The sequence below is a fragment of the Vespa mandarinia genome, chromosome 11, assembly GCF_050613455.1.
Source record: "Vespa mandarinia isolate Hongniang chromosome 11, ASM5061345v1, whole genome shotgun sequence".
In the NCBI taxonomy this organism is placed as follows: domain Eukaryota; kingdom Metazoa; phylum Arthropoda; class Insecta; order Hymenoptera; family Vespidae; genus Vespa; species Vespa mandarinia.
The window spans coordinates 7,384,128-7,399,788 of NC_140820.1; the positions used below are offsets into that span (position 1 = coordinate 7,384,128).

Consider the following 15,661-nt stretch of genomic DNA (forward strand, 5'->3'; position numbering starts at 1 on the left):
CCTATTACATTTATAATATCAATCATACCGGGATTTCATTCAATTGCGCAATAGTAAGTAATTGAAACGGTCTTTCGCGTTGACGTTTATGTAAAAATTACCCATCGATTACAAAGTGACATGATGTCGTTGTTAAAATCTTTACCCAAAGCCCTTAATGGGGCTTCAAAAACTCTTTCTCGTAGCGTTCCGGCTGTATCTTATCATCCCAATGTAAATATCTCTTTAATTGTAACTTTTCTTAGTACATCACACTATTTTAATTTATATATTTGAGTTTTATATACTTGAATGATAAATCTATGTGTCATGACATACACGTATATTGTTCATTTATATATAATTTTTATGAAATTTGTAAACTGAGATGACTAAAAATCACGTTATTCTGTTAATCGTTTCATTAGTGTTTATTGTGACGAATTTCTTAAATCTATATATTGTATAAATCAAAACAAAAGTTCAAGGTCAAATATTTATATACATACATGTAGATATATATTATAATATATGTATGTGTATATAATCTAAACATATACAGTAAGCATATATCATGTATATTTTAATATGATAAATATTTACTTAATGAAAGTGTTTAGTTTTAACGATATTATTATATGCTTATATTTATTGTTAATATCAAAATAAGAATTGTTACTCATAACTGTTTTATTCGATTGTATGCAGGTGCTCGATCATTATGAGAATCCTAGAAATGTAGGTTCAATGGATAAGAATGATACTAGAGTAGGCACAGGTCTTGTAGGTGCTCCAGCTTGTGGTGATGTTATGAAATTACAGATTAAAGTAGATGAAAATGGAAAGATTGTTGATGCTAAATTTAAGACCTTTGGATGCGGTTCAGCTATCGCTTCTAGTTCTTTGGCTACAGAATGGGTGAAAGGAAAAACTGTATGTTGTCTGAATTTGTATTATTTTCTGTAATTAGAAAATATTACATGTAATTATACTAATCATTTTAACTTTACATGTAGGTCGATGAAGCTTTGAAATTAAAGAATACTGACATAGCAAAGGAACTTTGCCTACCACCGGTCAAGCTGCACTGTTCGAGTAAGTAAACGTATTCTCTTATAGACTTTCAAAATGAATACTGCAAAGAACAAAAATATTCTTCTAAAAAATAACATAAGTATTCTACAAAATAATACGAGTTAATTATACGATTGTACATTTTGTAGTGCTTGCAGAAGATGCAATCAAGGCTGCTTTATCAGATTACCGTATCAAACAACAAAGTAAGGCAAATTCCGCTGATGAAACCAATAGCGCAAAAATGAAGGCTTAAATGAATTCTTTCTCAAAAAACGTAGTAAAAAAAAATTATAATAAAAATATAATGATTTCATATTAATGTAAACACAACATCATTGTATAGTATACTATAGATAGTCGAACGTACTTTCATGTGCGTATTATTTTGAGATTATTATACATATGTATCATATGTATATCCACATATACAGATACATATATATTTTCAGCAACGATGTGACAATATTGTTACTTGATTATACATATATAAACTAGATTAAAGATGCAAACTATTTTAATTTTATGTAGAAACGAATAAATTCGATAATTTTTAAATATCAACGCAAATTCTTTTATTCAATGAAATTTCTCTTAGATATATGAATAAAGATGGATGAAATATAAACATTATAAATATCAATGACTTTTAGAAAGTATTAACGACGATTATAAATTTAAGAAACTATAAAACATCTGTATTATATAACAGAGATGTAAGAAGAGTAAAAGATGATTTCTTTGTAAGCGGAAGTAATGAGGACAAGCGATACTTATGTTTTTCGCGTAATACAATATTTACGACAGCATAAAGGAAAGTCCGAGGGTATGATGAACTAACATCAATTGCATTCAATATGTTGACAAAAACATTTCCATTGCAGAGTCTCATCGCTAGGCAAAACTGTGTTGCGTCATCTTGATGACGTAATAAACGACGGCCATTGACGTGACCGTTATCAATAGAAGGCACAATGTGAATTTTTCATGGGATATTTTACAAAATGCTATATCAAGTTATAATAGTTATTTACGAATTTTTTTTTATAAACAATTCGTATCAAATGATATAATACCTTGCCATCTAATACCTTGATAAATTAGATTATGAGATACTTATATAAACTACAAGTAAACTAATCGATATTATCTTCAGTTATATCATTTAGTAATTACAATAGCATTAAACGTAAACGATGATATTTTATTCTTCTCTCAAAGGTATCAAGAATATTATATAGTTTATGAATGTTATCTTTGTATTGTTTAAAAATAGAGATATAATAGTTCGTTTGACAAAAAGAGCTCCAATTTATAGACAAATAATGAATCATGTAAGTAATGATTAGCTAGAGTAGTATTAGTATAGTCTTTGAGCTTAAAAAGATATTTTTTGTATTATAACGTATCGTTCACGGAAGAGCAAAGGAACACCTATTCTCTCTCTCTCTCTCTCTCTCTCTCTCTCTCTCTCTCTCTCTCTCTCTCTCTCTCTCTCTCTCTCTCTCTCTCTCTCTCTCTCTCTCTCTCTCTCTCTCTCTCTCTCTCTCTCTCTCTCTCTCTCTCTCTCTCTCTCTCTCTCTCTCTCTCTCTCTCTCTCTCTCTCTCTCTCTCTCTCTCTCTCTCTCTCTCTCTCTCTCTCTCTCTCTCTCTCTCTCTCTCTCTCTCTCTCTCTCTCTCTCTCTCTCTTTCTCTCTCCTCTCCCCTTAATTTAAATAATAAAATTATTTAAAAGAACATATATTTCTTGTATATACAAAGTATACTCTTTTTCGAAGTTCCAATCGACATCATAGTTCATTCTACAAATGTCATTGTACAATATTAATTGATGCTTAATAAGAATGAATTTAAATTGATTCATTTTCGCTCGTTGGAAACAGTTGTGTGTATTTCAGGTCATAAGTAGAACAATTAATTTGTTAAAACTTAATTTTTTTTTTTTTACAATATACAAATACTTTCGAACATGCTTGACACAACAATCGTAACACTCTTACATAGAATATATCGTATACCTTACGTATGAATTTATTCTTACGTTAAATATATCAATAGTTTCTTTTCTCTTATTTTTCTAAGATAGGAGTATCTTTCGATTTCTGGAATCTTTTTATCTTTCCAGTTATCTCAAAGTATGAAGTGTCATTTTAATCACCATCTTCACACATTTCAACTAATTGGCAAAAACTAACAACTGCGATAGCGTTTATATAGGATAACTCGTACGATGTGACCAATTTGAACATTTTCAAGGCTGCTGTTTTCATTTTCTTTTTTATCTTTATTATTCTTTGAAATTTTTTCCTCTCCCCATTTTTTTTAAATAAATGAAAACATTTATTTCAAGACAGTTTATCTTGTATTTATCATGAAAATAAGTCGTGTAAACATAAATTTAATCGATCGACTTCTTCTTTTTTATATTTATATTAACTGGTACATAACATTCTACTTACATTACATTAGAAATAAAAAAAAAAAAAAAAAAAGAAAAAAGAAAAAAGAAAAAAAAAAAAGAAAAAAAAAAATATTTTATTGAACACAATATATCTGTTTGATTAGATCGCATAGAATACATGATACATACGCGTGTGTAATTTTATATCACGAGATATCGGATATCTCTCAGCATATTTATCGCAGTTTGGTAGATCTAGCACAAATACTTCATAATATGCGTAAAGCGGATATCGACATAGTTCGTCGAAGATGTTCTATATTGCGAATAATAAAAGATGTGTATATGTGCCTACGAGTATATCTGTATTCGTAAAGTGGATTTCCTATATTTTCGCAATTCTCAGTAAAACGTTTTTACTATTACTTTTTTTCCATTATTATTTTTATTTAATACACTTGAACATAAATATTATGTTAAAATCGAATAGATTATAATGATTCCATTTAAATGAGATTTAAAGAAAAAATTCATTTTCGTTTTTATATAAAATAAAATGATTTTTAAATGATATTGACAAATTCGAATTTTGATTTGATATATCTAAACGCAAGTATTATGTTAAAATAAAATAGCTATTGTTTCTATTAAAATGACATTTACAAAAAAAAAAAAAAAAAAAGATGAAATTTTTAGTGTCATTTTTGAATAAAATAAAATGATTCTTAAGTGATATTGACAAATTTGAATTCGTTAAAAATAGACTCTTTAGTTTAAAGCGGCATTCTAATTGTAGTTGATTATGAAATAGGAAATATTCAATTGTAAGAAACATATATTTAGATACTATTAATTATTGTGTTCTTTTTTATGCGGGTTGTTCAACGGTCATTTTTTTTAAATGTTCACTTTGAATAATATAACTTAATATACATTCGAGTTCAAACTTTATGCTACTGTAATAAGATTCATCGATATTATCTTGTTCTTGTGATGCTTATTGTGTTTAATAATATTCAACTACGCCGAAATAAAATTCTAAAAATTTTAACTTACGGAATGGCTCACATAAAGCGTTAAAAATTGTAGTTTCATCGAAATCATTAAACGACGATGTAAAAGTCAAACTGTTCGCATAAAACGATAAGATTTTTCAAGCAAAAGAAATAAATTAACGAAATCTCATAATTAAGAAAATAAACTTTATATTAAAATTTTATATATTTCAAGAATTGAATTTATATATTTTCAATGAATTGAAATTTGATGAAATATTTGTTTGAAAAATGGCGGCGTTTTTAACGAACAAAAAAAAAATCGAATAACATTTCAGGCAGATCACGCACGATACAATCACAGAAGGTTAATAAAACATTTAATATGAGTTATGATGAAGGAATTAAAATTTAATGTTAAAAGAAAAATTCAATAATGCTTACGTTTATTTCGATAGAAAATTGTAGTCAAACACCCGTGATTTCACAAAACGGATGTTAATGAATTCAACTATGCACACAGTAATCTTAGTTTTTCTATCAATGGAATTAACGAGTTATCGCTTTTAACATGATATATAATAACCTTGAGTAAACCAATCGATTTTCTTTATCTTTTTGATGATAAAAAATACGTTACATCGTTAAACACGTTATCATTTAATAATCCCTAATCTATTCGACCGCATTTTTCACCAGATGAAGAAAAGTTAAATTAGTAAAACAATAATGTTCATTCATTCTTTTGTTTTTGCATTTTCAAAATTGTTCAAAGTTGTAAGACTTTTAATCGATCTACAAGAAGGAGGAGTTTTGTAAACGTATATAATACGATAATAATAAAGCGAACAGAATCGCAAAAATTTTCAGAAGAATCACGATCAGAGATTAATATTTTTCTAACCTTCTATCCGATATATATACCTTGACTTTAAGTAGAACGCGTACCGATCATAGCGATAAATATTAAAGCCTACCGAGGATAAAAAGAGAAAAAGAAAAAAAAGCAGAAAAAGAAAGAGGGAAAAAAGAATAACGAATTAACTTGCGTATTTCCAGCACGTGCTTCTGACAAATTTTCCATTCTCTCTATTCGCTGTTTCTTGTGCAAAGCCTAAAGGAGGAGTGGGAGAAATCGACGGGAACGACACTGCTTGACACGTGAGAGTTTATAAATTCGCGGGATGAAGTGAGAAGGGGAGAAAGAAAGAGAGAAAGAGAAAGGTTGCGAACTATTTGGAACGTCGTAGGAAGAGACGAAACATTTTGCAACAAAGCATAAAAGAAGGAGAGGGTGAGAGAGAGAAAGAGAGAGATGGATAGAAAGGCGAACAGATACGTAAACTCGTACATGATCGTACGGTTTCGGTTACAAAGAAGAAAGATCGCGCGTGCTGGAGTAGAAGGAGTGGGGATAACGACTGGATCACTCGGTAAGAGTAGGGGAAAGTGGCTACGGAGGATATGCGTGGTAGACAGCTGATCAGTCTGCTCGCGACGCACGGTCGGATGGAAGGTTTTTTCGTCGGAACGAGCCTCTCTCGCAAAGAAACTCTAATGATTCATTCGTTACACAGTACGTTATGACAACGGCACTTTTGTTTTAAAGTCCTCGTCTACATGGTATCGTCGTCGTCCTTTATGCCATTTGAAACAAAACCAAAGTCAAGAATAAACGGTGCGTCGGTTTATTATCGTAGTAAGCGTTCTATCGAGCTCTCGTTGGCGTCGTCAGGTCAATTACACCGAGCGCGTTCTTCTCTTCGTATTCTTCTTCTTCGTCGACTAGACTCGTGGACGAAGGTGAAGTCTATGACCGGACAAAACGAATGTTTACATTCCTATCGAAGAAGGAAGTGGTGCGAGAACAGTGGTAGAACGTACTCTACGTTCGCTTTGATGAGGTTCGAGAAAACGGAAGAGGAGGACACGAGGGCGGACTATATGATTCGCGAGCATTGATATTCGTATTGTACTGTAGTGACAGAACGCCATACATACATATACACATATACATACATGTTAAATGTATAAGCATATATACTAGTTTGGTGCAGTTACGCCCGCCGTTAACACCCCTGCTATTTGATTTTTTTTCTTCTCTACATTTATCAGTTACTTGTCTTTGTTGTTGACACGTTTAATCATTATATATTGAAAGAGCTTTTACTAGTTGCAATCGTGTTTCTTTATCTCACTGTTAACGGTGCATGTCGGCGGTGAGCACAGAGTGGAAGGTTGATGACAATGCAACGAGTTCAAGATCAAGACAATGGAATCAACATTAAGTTCGGATCAAAGAAGTCCAGAAAGGGCGATTATAAATTGGTTTCGCAAGACGCGAAAAAGGAAAGACAAAACAATTATAATGGGACCAACAAACACGGTACGTGTGTGTTCTCTCTATCTCTCTCTCTCTTTTTGTTTCTTTGTTTCTTATCATCCGTTCTCTTCTGTCACGCGCGTGTACAGTTTTTCATTGTTTGGATCGACAGTTTACTTGGCGGGAAAAGCGGTATTTTTGAATGTAAAGCGGAAAGCAGTTATTATAAATATACAATCAATGTCAAAAGAATACGTGCATGATTATTTTTTTGCTTTAAAAATAATATTCTTGAAAGAAAGTAATCATTTATATGATATTTTTATGTATAAATTGTATATTTGTTTGTAATCACAACCTTATTCGTACGCGAATTTATTTTACGTTAATATGAAAGTAAATTTGTACGTTATATTTTATTTTACAAACTAGTTTCTCTTATCATTAAATATTTTTTAACAAAATGTAATTATTCATTGTGTTTAAAAATTATTTTTTACAGTTTAAGAAATGTTTTTATTTTATTACTTTTCATATTTTAGTTAAAGATGTAACACCAGAGGAAGAATTAGTACCCCCAGATGGAGGTTGGGGATGGCTGGTACTTTTGGCATCTGTCCTTGTCAATGTCCTTATTCCAGGAATGGTGAAATCTTTTGGAGTTTTATTTGTTGAATTTCGTAAAGTTTTTGATGCATCTCCTGCTGCAGCTGCTTGGATTCCTGCATTATGTTATTTTCTGTACAGTTCTCTTGGTAAAATATATGACTTGATTATTTACCTAATAAAAGAATTATTAAAATTTTATATATATATATATATATATATATATATATATATATAATTCTATTTACATGAGTTAAATGTTAAATATTACTTTTAGGGCCATTGTCTAGTGTGCTTTCGGTTAAGTACTCATATCGGACAGTATCATTATTGGGTGGTACATCTGCTGCTGTAGGAATGATGATAAGTTATTTTGCAAACTCTGTTGGCTTTTTATGCGTTAGGTAGTTAAATAACTTTAATAATCAAATTATATTTAATAATATAAGAAGAATAACTTTAAAATGGAAATATTTGTAGTTTTGGAGTATTGGTAGGAACAGGAGCAGGTTTGGCTTTTCCCCCAACCGTATACATTGTAACATCCTATTTTGTACGTCTACGAGGACTAGCCAATGGTTTGTGTATCTCAGGCAGTGCTTTAGGTTCTATATTTCTTCCACCACTTCTTGGGCTTCTTTTACAAGAGTATGGTTACAGGTAGATATACTATTAATAAAATAAGAATAATTTAGATGTAATTTTGTTATGTGATAGCACAATTTATATTTCGAGTACTTCATTCTTTAAATTTTTAAGGTCAATTTTGCATACATAATAGAAAATAGTAAATTTCCTTTTTTATTTAAACGAAATTCTTTTGAAGAGTGTAATTACTACTTTAAAATTTACAGAATATAAGTACTCTATATATTTCAGTAAAGTGTATTTGAATGTGATTGTGTATATAAATATAGTGTTTGATACTTAAACTTTAATTAAAGTAAATTAATATTAAGGTGAGTATAGAAGAGTGTTGTAATATTATTCTATTTATTTAATAATCTTTGCCTTATAGTCATATTTATTTTATTTATAGTCATATTTATTTAGCTTTCTATTTTCACAATTTTCTATTACATAGAATATAAATTACATCCTTTTCATTTATATGATAACTACATTGATGTTAAATGTAATTAAGTTTAATAAATACTTTAGGTCTTTCAGGAGAAAAAAATATATTTTCTAAATGTGAGTATGGATCATACTAAATAATACGTGCAATTTATATATCTATTATTTCTTAATTTCTTTGTTGCAGAAAACAATTAGTAAAGACAGAAAGAAGTAATATGAAAATCTTTATACTGCATGTGATCTTAATTTCATAATATTTTTTAAAGCACATTTTTTTACAGGTTTATATATATATATATATATATATATATATATATATATATATATATTATATCTAGAATATATATCTAGAGTGGAATTAATAAAATATTCTAAATATTATATTAATAATTTTGTGTGTATATCATTTATATAGAATGTTGATATACTTTTCTGTGATTACATAAGTATGAGTTTAATTGTTACAAATATTATGACAGTGTTTTAATTGTTGATTAATTCAATGCATGATATTTATAATATTTGTAAGACATCGTAATACTTCATTAGATATATAATAAATGAAATTGGTAATTGTTACATGTGGATGTGTGAGCGCGCGTGTGTATGTGTGTATAATGGTTTTTTAAGATATATATATATTATTATTATTAAAAATGATTACATTTATTTTATGGATATTTATCTTTTTACTCCTATAAGTTATTATATTCATATTAAATGACATACTCTTGCTGTAAGATTATTACTTATTGCAAATGCATAGAAGATTACATTAATATTATGTTAAAATATATTTATAACAAGTCATTTTATCTCAATCATTTCGTAATATCCCAATATAGATATTTAATTTAGTGCATTTTCTAATTTCTTCCTGAATTTGATATATATATATATAAAAATTTTAATTTGATATATATATATATATATATATCAAATTAGAAATTTTTATATTAATATTATTGTACAATTTTCATCTTTCAGATATAATTACAGTGTAATTAAATAATGCAACTTTGCTTTCTTACAGAGGTGCTGTATTAATAATGGGAGCTATGACTTTAAATGTGTGGGCTTGTGCTTTATTATACGATCCAGTGGAAAAACACATGATACCTGCGCGACCATCACGCGATTCGAAAGATCATAAAAGCTTAGAAACTACATCAATTACTATTACTAGTCCTGAAGATGAGAGGAGACATAATAATTTTATTTCTTCCAACTCGAGCTGTGAAAAAGCTGCGCCTATAGTGCCAAAAAGCGCGTCTAGCGTTGCATTGGAAAATTATAAAAATACTCCTGTTCAAGGAAGAACTAGAAAAATTAGTATGCCAACTGGGCGTGAAATTACTGGGCAAATGCATAGCACGCCAGCTTTACACGCTGTACCTGAAAGAGGAGCCGAAACAGGGAAATTGATAAAACGTAAATCATCCACTCAATCTCCCAGTACTTCATCATTTTATTATATTAGTACCCCTCATCACGGTAGTACATTGTCCGCATTACATCCTGCACATGCATCTACATTAACATTAAATGCAATATCTAATACGTTTACGAGAAAAGGGTCTGGCCGTGCACCGAAGCAGGAAGAAAAATCGGGAAATAAATTCTTTGATTGTAGCTTATTGAAAGATCCTATGTACCTCGTTATATTGATCTCAAATTCAACGAATGCTGTTAGTTATACGAATTTCGTAATATATTTGCCAGCTTATGCAGATTCGCTAGGCTTTGACAAGAGTATGGGCCCTCTTCTTCTATCGATCGTGTCAATTTTGGATCTCATTGGACGTATCGGTGGATCTGCATTATCCGATATAAAGTTAATGCCGAAACATTGGTATTTCGTAGGCGGCTTATTTGCTTCTGGAGTATCCTTAGCAATATTACCAATGGCTACTACTTATACCTTATTATCTGTATATTGTGGAATATTTGGATTAGCTTCTGGTACATATGTCGGAGTTACCGCAGTTATTATGGCTGATATGCTCGGCACTGAAAAACTTACTTCATCCTATGGCATTTCTTTATTCGTTAATGGAATTTTGCAGCTTATAGGCCCACCAATTTGTGGTGTGGTTTATCAACAAATCGACCAATATGGTCCCATTTTTAGTGTCCTAGGTATAATTTTAATTATAGGTTCATTACTATGGGGCTTTGTTCCTTTCATTAAAAAAAGGCAAAAAGAATCAGAAGTTAACAGTCCAATAGATAAATTATAGTAATCTACATTTTTTGCTAATATATTGAACAATTTATTCGAGCAAAAATTGTATACGATTATTGATCGTGACATCCTTGTAGGAATATTATCATTTAACTTGAAAACGCGACACAAGATCACGAGACTAATATTAGAAAAAAAGAAACTTATAGATAATTCTTTAGCACTGTGATGCTGTATATATTTTACACGCACACTTATTATTCTAATTATTAAGAAAAGTATTACGAAAATTTAGAAAAACTTTTTGAAGACACAGTCTCTCTTTTTCCAAAAAAAAGAAAAAAAAGAAAAGAAAAAAAAAAGAAGAAAGAAAAAACAATTAAAAACCTTGCCTTGCACATAGGATTATTGCTCCTTGAAAGTAAGAACTTCAATTATAAATTATGATAAATATACGTCATTACGCGTTCGCGCGTATTGTTACTGTGTGTGTGTGTGCGTGTGTGTGTATTTGATTTTTATTTAGTACTTAATATAAAGTAAAGAAGTTGGTGCTATTTATGTCTAAAGGATGAACACACTGTTAAATGTTTAATTTCTTAAGACCTTTTAAAATTTTATTCGTTTTCCATATTATTTCATAATTGAAAACAAAATGTATTTGGATGCATTTTAAATTACTGTTACTTAACAATGTCAGTGATCATAGTAAAAAGAATAGCAAAATTTTATGACACACAGTAACTTAAATAATTTAATTTTAACATTTTGTTTTCATAATTTTAATTCGTAAATCACCGAAAATATGCCTTACTACGTGATAGATTCTAAGCACTTTGTAATTAATAATTAATATATTAAGTTTATATAGGTCTGTACACAAATGCAAAATAAATAGTAGCATAACAGATAAATAATTGTAATATTCAAGTACGTTTTGTATAAATGAGCACTTGGCTATATATATATTTCATCTTTATAAGAATAATATAACTATGTATATGTAACTAAAACTGACTTTATTGACGAAATATTGCAATATAACACTTTTCATCACAATCAATTTGTCAATTATCTATAGCTTAGTACTGGATATTTTAGATTTATTATGTATTCGTGTATGATTCTGTTGTTTAACAGAACAAATTTTCGAATATATAATAACCAATCAAATTTTTTCTGATCTATTACTTGACCAAGTGTTTATTTTTCTTTTCTTTCTATTACTACATTTTCAATAGCTGGCGCTGAATCTCTGAATTTAGGAAATTGTTCCCAAGGTGCGGATAAATCAAATTTTCGAAATTCCTGTGTCAATTCCAATGGTTCTGCTATTACCCTCTTTTTCTCGTCATCATAGCGAACCTTAAGATAAAAGTATATATTAATTAATGTTCATAAATTTCCCATAAAACAAAAAAACAACAATCTGAACACATTACCTCAACGTATCCACTCAATGGGAAATCTTTTCTCAGTGGATGTCCTTCAAAACCATAATCTGTCAAAATTCTACGGAGATCGGGATGACGAAGAAAATAAATACCAAACATATCCCATATTTCACGTTCATACCATTCGGCACCTTTGAATTCTTCAGTTACTGAATCAAGTGGTGATAATTCATTTGTGTATGTTTTTACTCTGATACGAGAGTTGTATACAAGAGACAAGAAGTGATATACAACCTAAAGTAATAGAACAAAATTTATTTCTGTTTACTTAATTATAACTGGAGAATCAATTGAAAGACGAATTACCTCAAATCTATATTGTCTATTGGGTACATCTAGTGCAGTTATGTCAATTATATTATTAAATTGTGCATTATAATGACATCTTAAGAATGCTACTGTTGGAAAAATTCCTAAAGGAGCAATCATAACTTCAAGTTCATCTTTGTTAACTATTTGAACTTTTTGTACATACTTTGGTAGACATTCGGCAACATAACGTCCAAAGTTTTTTAAACGTTCAATATCGATATAAGGATTAGGTTTGCGTACAGTAGCTATAAACACAAATATTTAGAATTAATTTAATATCATGAATAATCACCAATAATAATACAAATCTGTGCATATAATTAAAAAACAAGCAATATCGAACACATCAATTTGTAGTATAACATTTTATAATTTATGCAATTTATTTATAAAATACAAATAAATCCGGAATAATTTCCAAAGAGAAAAGAATTAAGACTTACGTCGAGTTTCTGGTTTTTCTGTTTTTTCTGTTACTTCTGTACTATTGTACCGTATTGATGGAAAAGCTTTCACATAACCTAAGATAAAAATGGATCGTTATATAATTTAAGTTGATATTTAATTACGTTTCATAAATATCATTTACGTTTAGGAGCATTCGTAGACAGGGTTTGTGATAATTTCCAACAATTTCTTAATAACGATGTCATGTTGCTGAAAATCTATATTTGAAATACAGATTCTAAATGTATACAGGAGCGAACGTCAATGAAAACTGGTAAAACACACTAACACTCATGCAAGTAGATAACACGCTCGTCTGATCGACATGCGCACTTATAATACTTGTTATTTCTAATAAAAAAGTTGAAAAGTAATAAAAAGTAATAGTAATAAATAACAATTATAAAAATTTTTTTTGTCATTATTTTAATAATAAATGAAAATAAAAAATATTACATAATTTCTATTGTGATATTTACAAAATTAAAAATAGTGTTATTATAATTTCTAATATGATTGAACTTATTTTACAAATATTTTTTTCAATATGTAATTTTATTATAAAAAGTTTATAATAACATTTGTTGCTGCTGATACAATCATCAGCTATGCTGTATACTTTTTAAAGTATTCCGTTGTTCCAGTGATTGTATCTCTACAAGAATACTTGCTACGGCATGTCTAAAGCGATGAAATTGTACTAAAGAAAGTTCAAATGTATGAATTTCTCCAGTATCAAATGTACATTCCATTATAATGTATGGTTCCAGCACTCTACTTAAAACACTGAAAATAAAAGATACAAGAGTATATTGCCAAAATATACTTTGAAAAGTGATGGGTCAAAGATTAAAAAAATTCAACGTACTTTGATGAAATAATAACATCTATACGCCATTTGCATGATAATAAACGTGGAAAAAATTTTGTTTTTTTCATTAAACCTGTAAGTAAATCTGCTTTCTTTTGACCAGATATAACGGTATATAAATCCTCAATGCAATCTGAAGAAAGAAAAAATCTGAAAAAAAAACATGTATCAAAGTGATAATAAATAAGAATAGTGTATACTATCGATAATTTTAATAACATAGAAAATATATATTTACTTTAATTCTTCTAAAGCTTGTTTGAAATCTGTCGGTTTGACAGAATATGATACATATTTAAGATATGTTTTTAAGATAGTAAAGATAGTCGAAAAATATTCATCTACATCTTCCAAAGGTATATTATATTTTTGGCTAATTCTGTCTAGAACACCTTCTTCTATATGTTCTTGTTCTATTGCTTTCACAGCAACTTAAATAAAATAAATATAGATTAGTTGTGATTAATATTAAAAATAAAATAATATTGTCTTACTTTGTATCAAAGGCCGGACAAATGTTTTTTTTAGTTCCGTCAGGTGTTTTGTTTTATTTCTTAAAGCTGTTAAAAGTTGAGTTTGATATAGCGTTGCCATTTTTTTAGAAGAAATAAAACTGTTTACTATTATTTAGCTATAATCATTGATCATAATATTTTCAACCATTAACTCACTTATTTCAACATTAAACAATGTTTGAACAATTTTTTTTCGATATAAACCTTACATACTTTTTCTCGTTTTATATGCTGTATGTTATTCGCAATACAAAGTTTATAATTTATTTATTTTTTGATTTTTTTATTTGACAGTAACACTATTCAAAGGATCATATGATATGTGTCTACTTTTGTAGTTATCAATGACGTTATTTTTAAACGAAGAAGATTTTTGAGTCTATTTTCACGTTTGATCAACGACCAGGCGAAATTGTTACTATATTTACGCCGATAGATGTCAATAAAAGCGTTCTTCAAACGCGATAAAATGTTTCCGATCTACTTCTGATTTCATCAATGATTAGAATAAAAGAAAATCTTGATAAATAGATACAGTTATGTATATTGAAATAACTTTTTAGATTATATTTGATATCTAATATATATTATAATTCTTTCTTAAATGTATATGATAATCGATATAATGTATCACATATCGTTTCATATTTTACGCTTAGTCATTAACGAATTAGCACAGTTGAAAACTGATTATGAAGGATAAAAGAAAAATGAAAAAACAAAACGAGAAGATGAATAAAAAGAATTTACGATCTTCAATTATGTTAACTTGACTCTAGTGTGATTTTCGAATCAAATCGAATCGAATCAAATCGAATTTAATCGAATCATTGCCTTGATTTCTTTTTACGTCAGTTGAACACACATAAATAAACGTGAGATATTCAAGGAAGCTTATTTTTTTTTCTTTTTTTTTTTTTTTTTCGAACGGAGTTGAAGTTAAATACGAACCCTATGATGATCGATGCGCGTAACATTCAAATTTACGTCATTCTTTTCGCGGCGAAAGTAATAAACGTTTCTGTCTGTTACTCCTCTCTTTCTCTCTTTCTTTCTCTCCCCCTCCTCTCTCTTTCTTTCTCTCTCTTGGTTTTTCTTATCCATTTTGCTCTCATTGGATAATTCGAAGGTTAATATTCAACCGACATACGACCCGATTCGTCGAGGTTTTTAGTCATAGGAGAGGAATCGGTCGTTTAAATATCGGGCAAAAATAAATGACCTAGGCACAGTTGGCTTCGTCGATTGTAGACGTTGGGAGTCCGCTGACCTGTTAAGCCGTTTATGATTTCTCATCGAAACCAGAGAGGAAAAAAGGCATACTATCTTCTCACATGTCATTTCGAATAACGTCATGCTTTATCGATTACTTCAACCTATACTCATCAATCCAATACATATAACAATACTTCTTGGTAG

At 29.2% G+C, this 15,661-nt stretch overlaps 4 protein-coding genes across 4 annotated transcripts; 2 read left to right on the forward strand and 2 right to left on the reverse strand.

Annotated features, from left to right (window-relative positions):
* IscU (Iron-sulfur cluster assembly enzyme) lies at window positions 1–1,617 on the forward strand. Its single transcript, XM_035883382.2, has 4 exons — window positions 1–213; window positions 688–912; window positions 996–1,074; window positions 1,203–1,617. Exons 1-4 carry the CDS (start codon window positions 121–123, stop codon window positions 1,307–1,309), a joined length of 504 nt encoding a protein of 167 aa, XP_035739275.1. The 5' UTR covers window positions 1–120; the 3' UTR covers window positions 1,310–1,617.
* A 3,856-nt stretch (window positions 1,618–5,473) lies between these two features.
* Window positions 5,474–11,591, forward strand: hrm (solute carrier family 16 member hermes). Its single transcript, XM_035883379.2, has 5 exons — window positions 5,474–6,835; window positions 7,315–7,527; window positions 7,656–7,782; window positions 7,859–8,038; window positions 9,492–11,591. The coding sequence occupies exons 1-5, from the start codon at window positions 6,691–6,693 to the stop codon at window positions 10,696–10,698; spliced, it is 1,872 nt and encodes a 623-aa protein (XP_035739272.2). The 5' UTR covers window positions 5,474–6,690; the 3' UTR covers window positions 10,699–11,591.
* Window positions 11,592–11,814: 223 nt separating this feature from the next.
* On the reverse strand, window positions 11,815–13,180 carry ND-30 (NADH:ubiquinone oxidoreductase core subunit S3). Its single transcript, XM_035883380.2, has 5 exons — window positions 12,999–13,180; window positions 12,853–12,930; window positions 12,404–12,654; window positions 12,086–12,331; window positions 11,815–12,008 (listed from the first exon to the last, which is right to left on the reverse strand). The coding sequence occupies exons 1-5, from the start codon at window positions 13,060–13,062 to the stop codon at window positions 11,847–11,849; spliced, it is 801 nt and encodes a 266-aa protein (XP_035739273.2). The 5' UTR covers window positions 13,063–13,180; the 3' UTR covers window positions 11,815–11,846.
* Window positions 13,181–13,330: 150 nt separating this feature from the next.
* Window positions 13,331–14,631, reverse strand: LOC118449083 (COMM domain-containing protein 5). Its single transcript, XM_035883267.2, has 4 exons — window positions 14,222–14,631; window positions 13,966–14,158; window positions 13,725–13,877; window positions 13,331–13,642 (listed from the first exon to the last, which is right to left on the reverse strand). Exons 1-4 carry the CDS (start codon window positions 14,319–14,321, stop codon window positions 13,459–13,461), a joined length of 630 nt encoding a protein of 209 aa, XP_035739160.1. The 5' UTR covers window positions 14,322–14,631; the 3' UTR covers window positions 13,331–13,458.
* Window positions 14,632–15,661: the final 1,030 nt, after the last annotated feature.

Coding starts and splice junctions, on each gene's coding strand:
- ND-30 (XM_035883380.2), bottom strand. CDS start 13,062: ATGACATCGTTATTAAGAAATTGTTGGAAATTATCACAAACCCTGTCT. Junction 12,332..12,403: donor ATAGACAATATAGATTTGAG/GTAATTCGTCTT, acceptor CTATTACTTTAG/GTTGTATATCACTTCTTGTC. Junction 12,009..12,085: donor CATTGAGTGGATACGTTGAG/GTAATGTGTTCA, acceptor TTTTATCTTAAG/GTTCGCTATGATGACGAGAA.
- IscU (XM_035883382.2), top strand. CDS start 121: ATGATGTCGTTGTTAAAATCTTTACCCAAAGCCCTTAATGGGGCTTCA. Junction 913..995: donor AATGGGTGAAAGGAAAAACT/GTATGTTGTCTG, acceptor CTTTACATGTAG/GTCGATGAAGCTTTGAAATT. Junction 1,075..1,202: donor GGTCAAGCTGCACTGTTCGA/GTAAGTAAACGT, acceptor TACATTTTGTAG/TGCTTGCAGAAGATGCAATC.
- LOC118449083 (XM_035883267.2), bottom strand. CDS start 14,321: ATGGCAACGCTATATCAAACTCAACTTTTAACAGCTTTAAGAAATAAA. Junction 13,878..13,965: donor CAAGCTTTAGAAGAATTAAA/GTAAATATATAT, acceptor TTTTTTTTTCAG/ATTTTTTCTTTCTTCAGATT. Junction 13,643..13,724: donor GATGTTATTATTTCATCAAA/GTACGTTGAATT, acceptor TTTTATTTTCAG/TGTTTTAAGTAGAGTGCTGG.
- hrm (XM_035883379.2), top strand. CDS start 6,691: ATGACAATGCAACGAGTTCAAGATCAAGACAATGGAATCAACATTAAG. Junction 6,836..7,314: donor TAATGGGACCAACAAACACG/GTACGTGTGTGT, acceptor TTCATATTTTAG/TTAAAGATGTAACACCAGAG. Junction 8,039..9,491: donor TTACAAGAGTATGGTTACAG/GTAGATATACTA, acceptor GCTTTCTTACAG/AGGTGCTGTATTAATAATGG.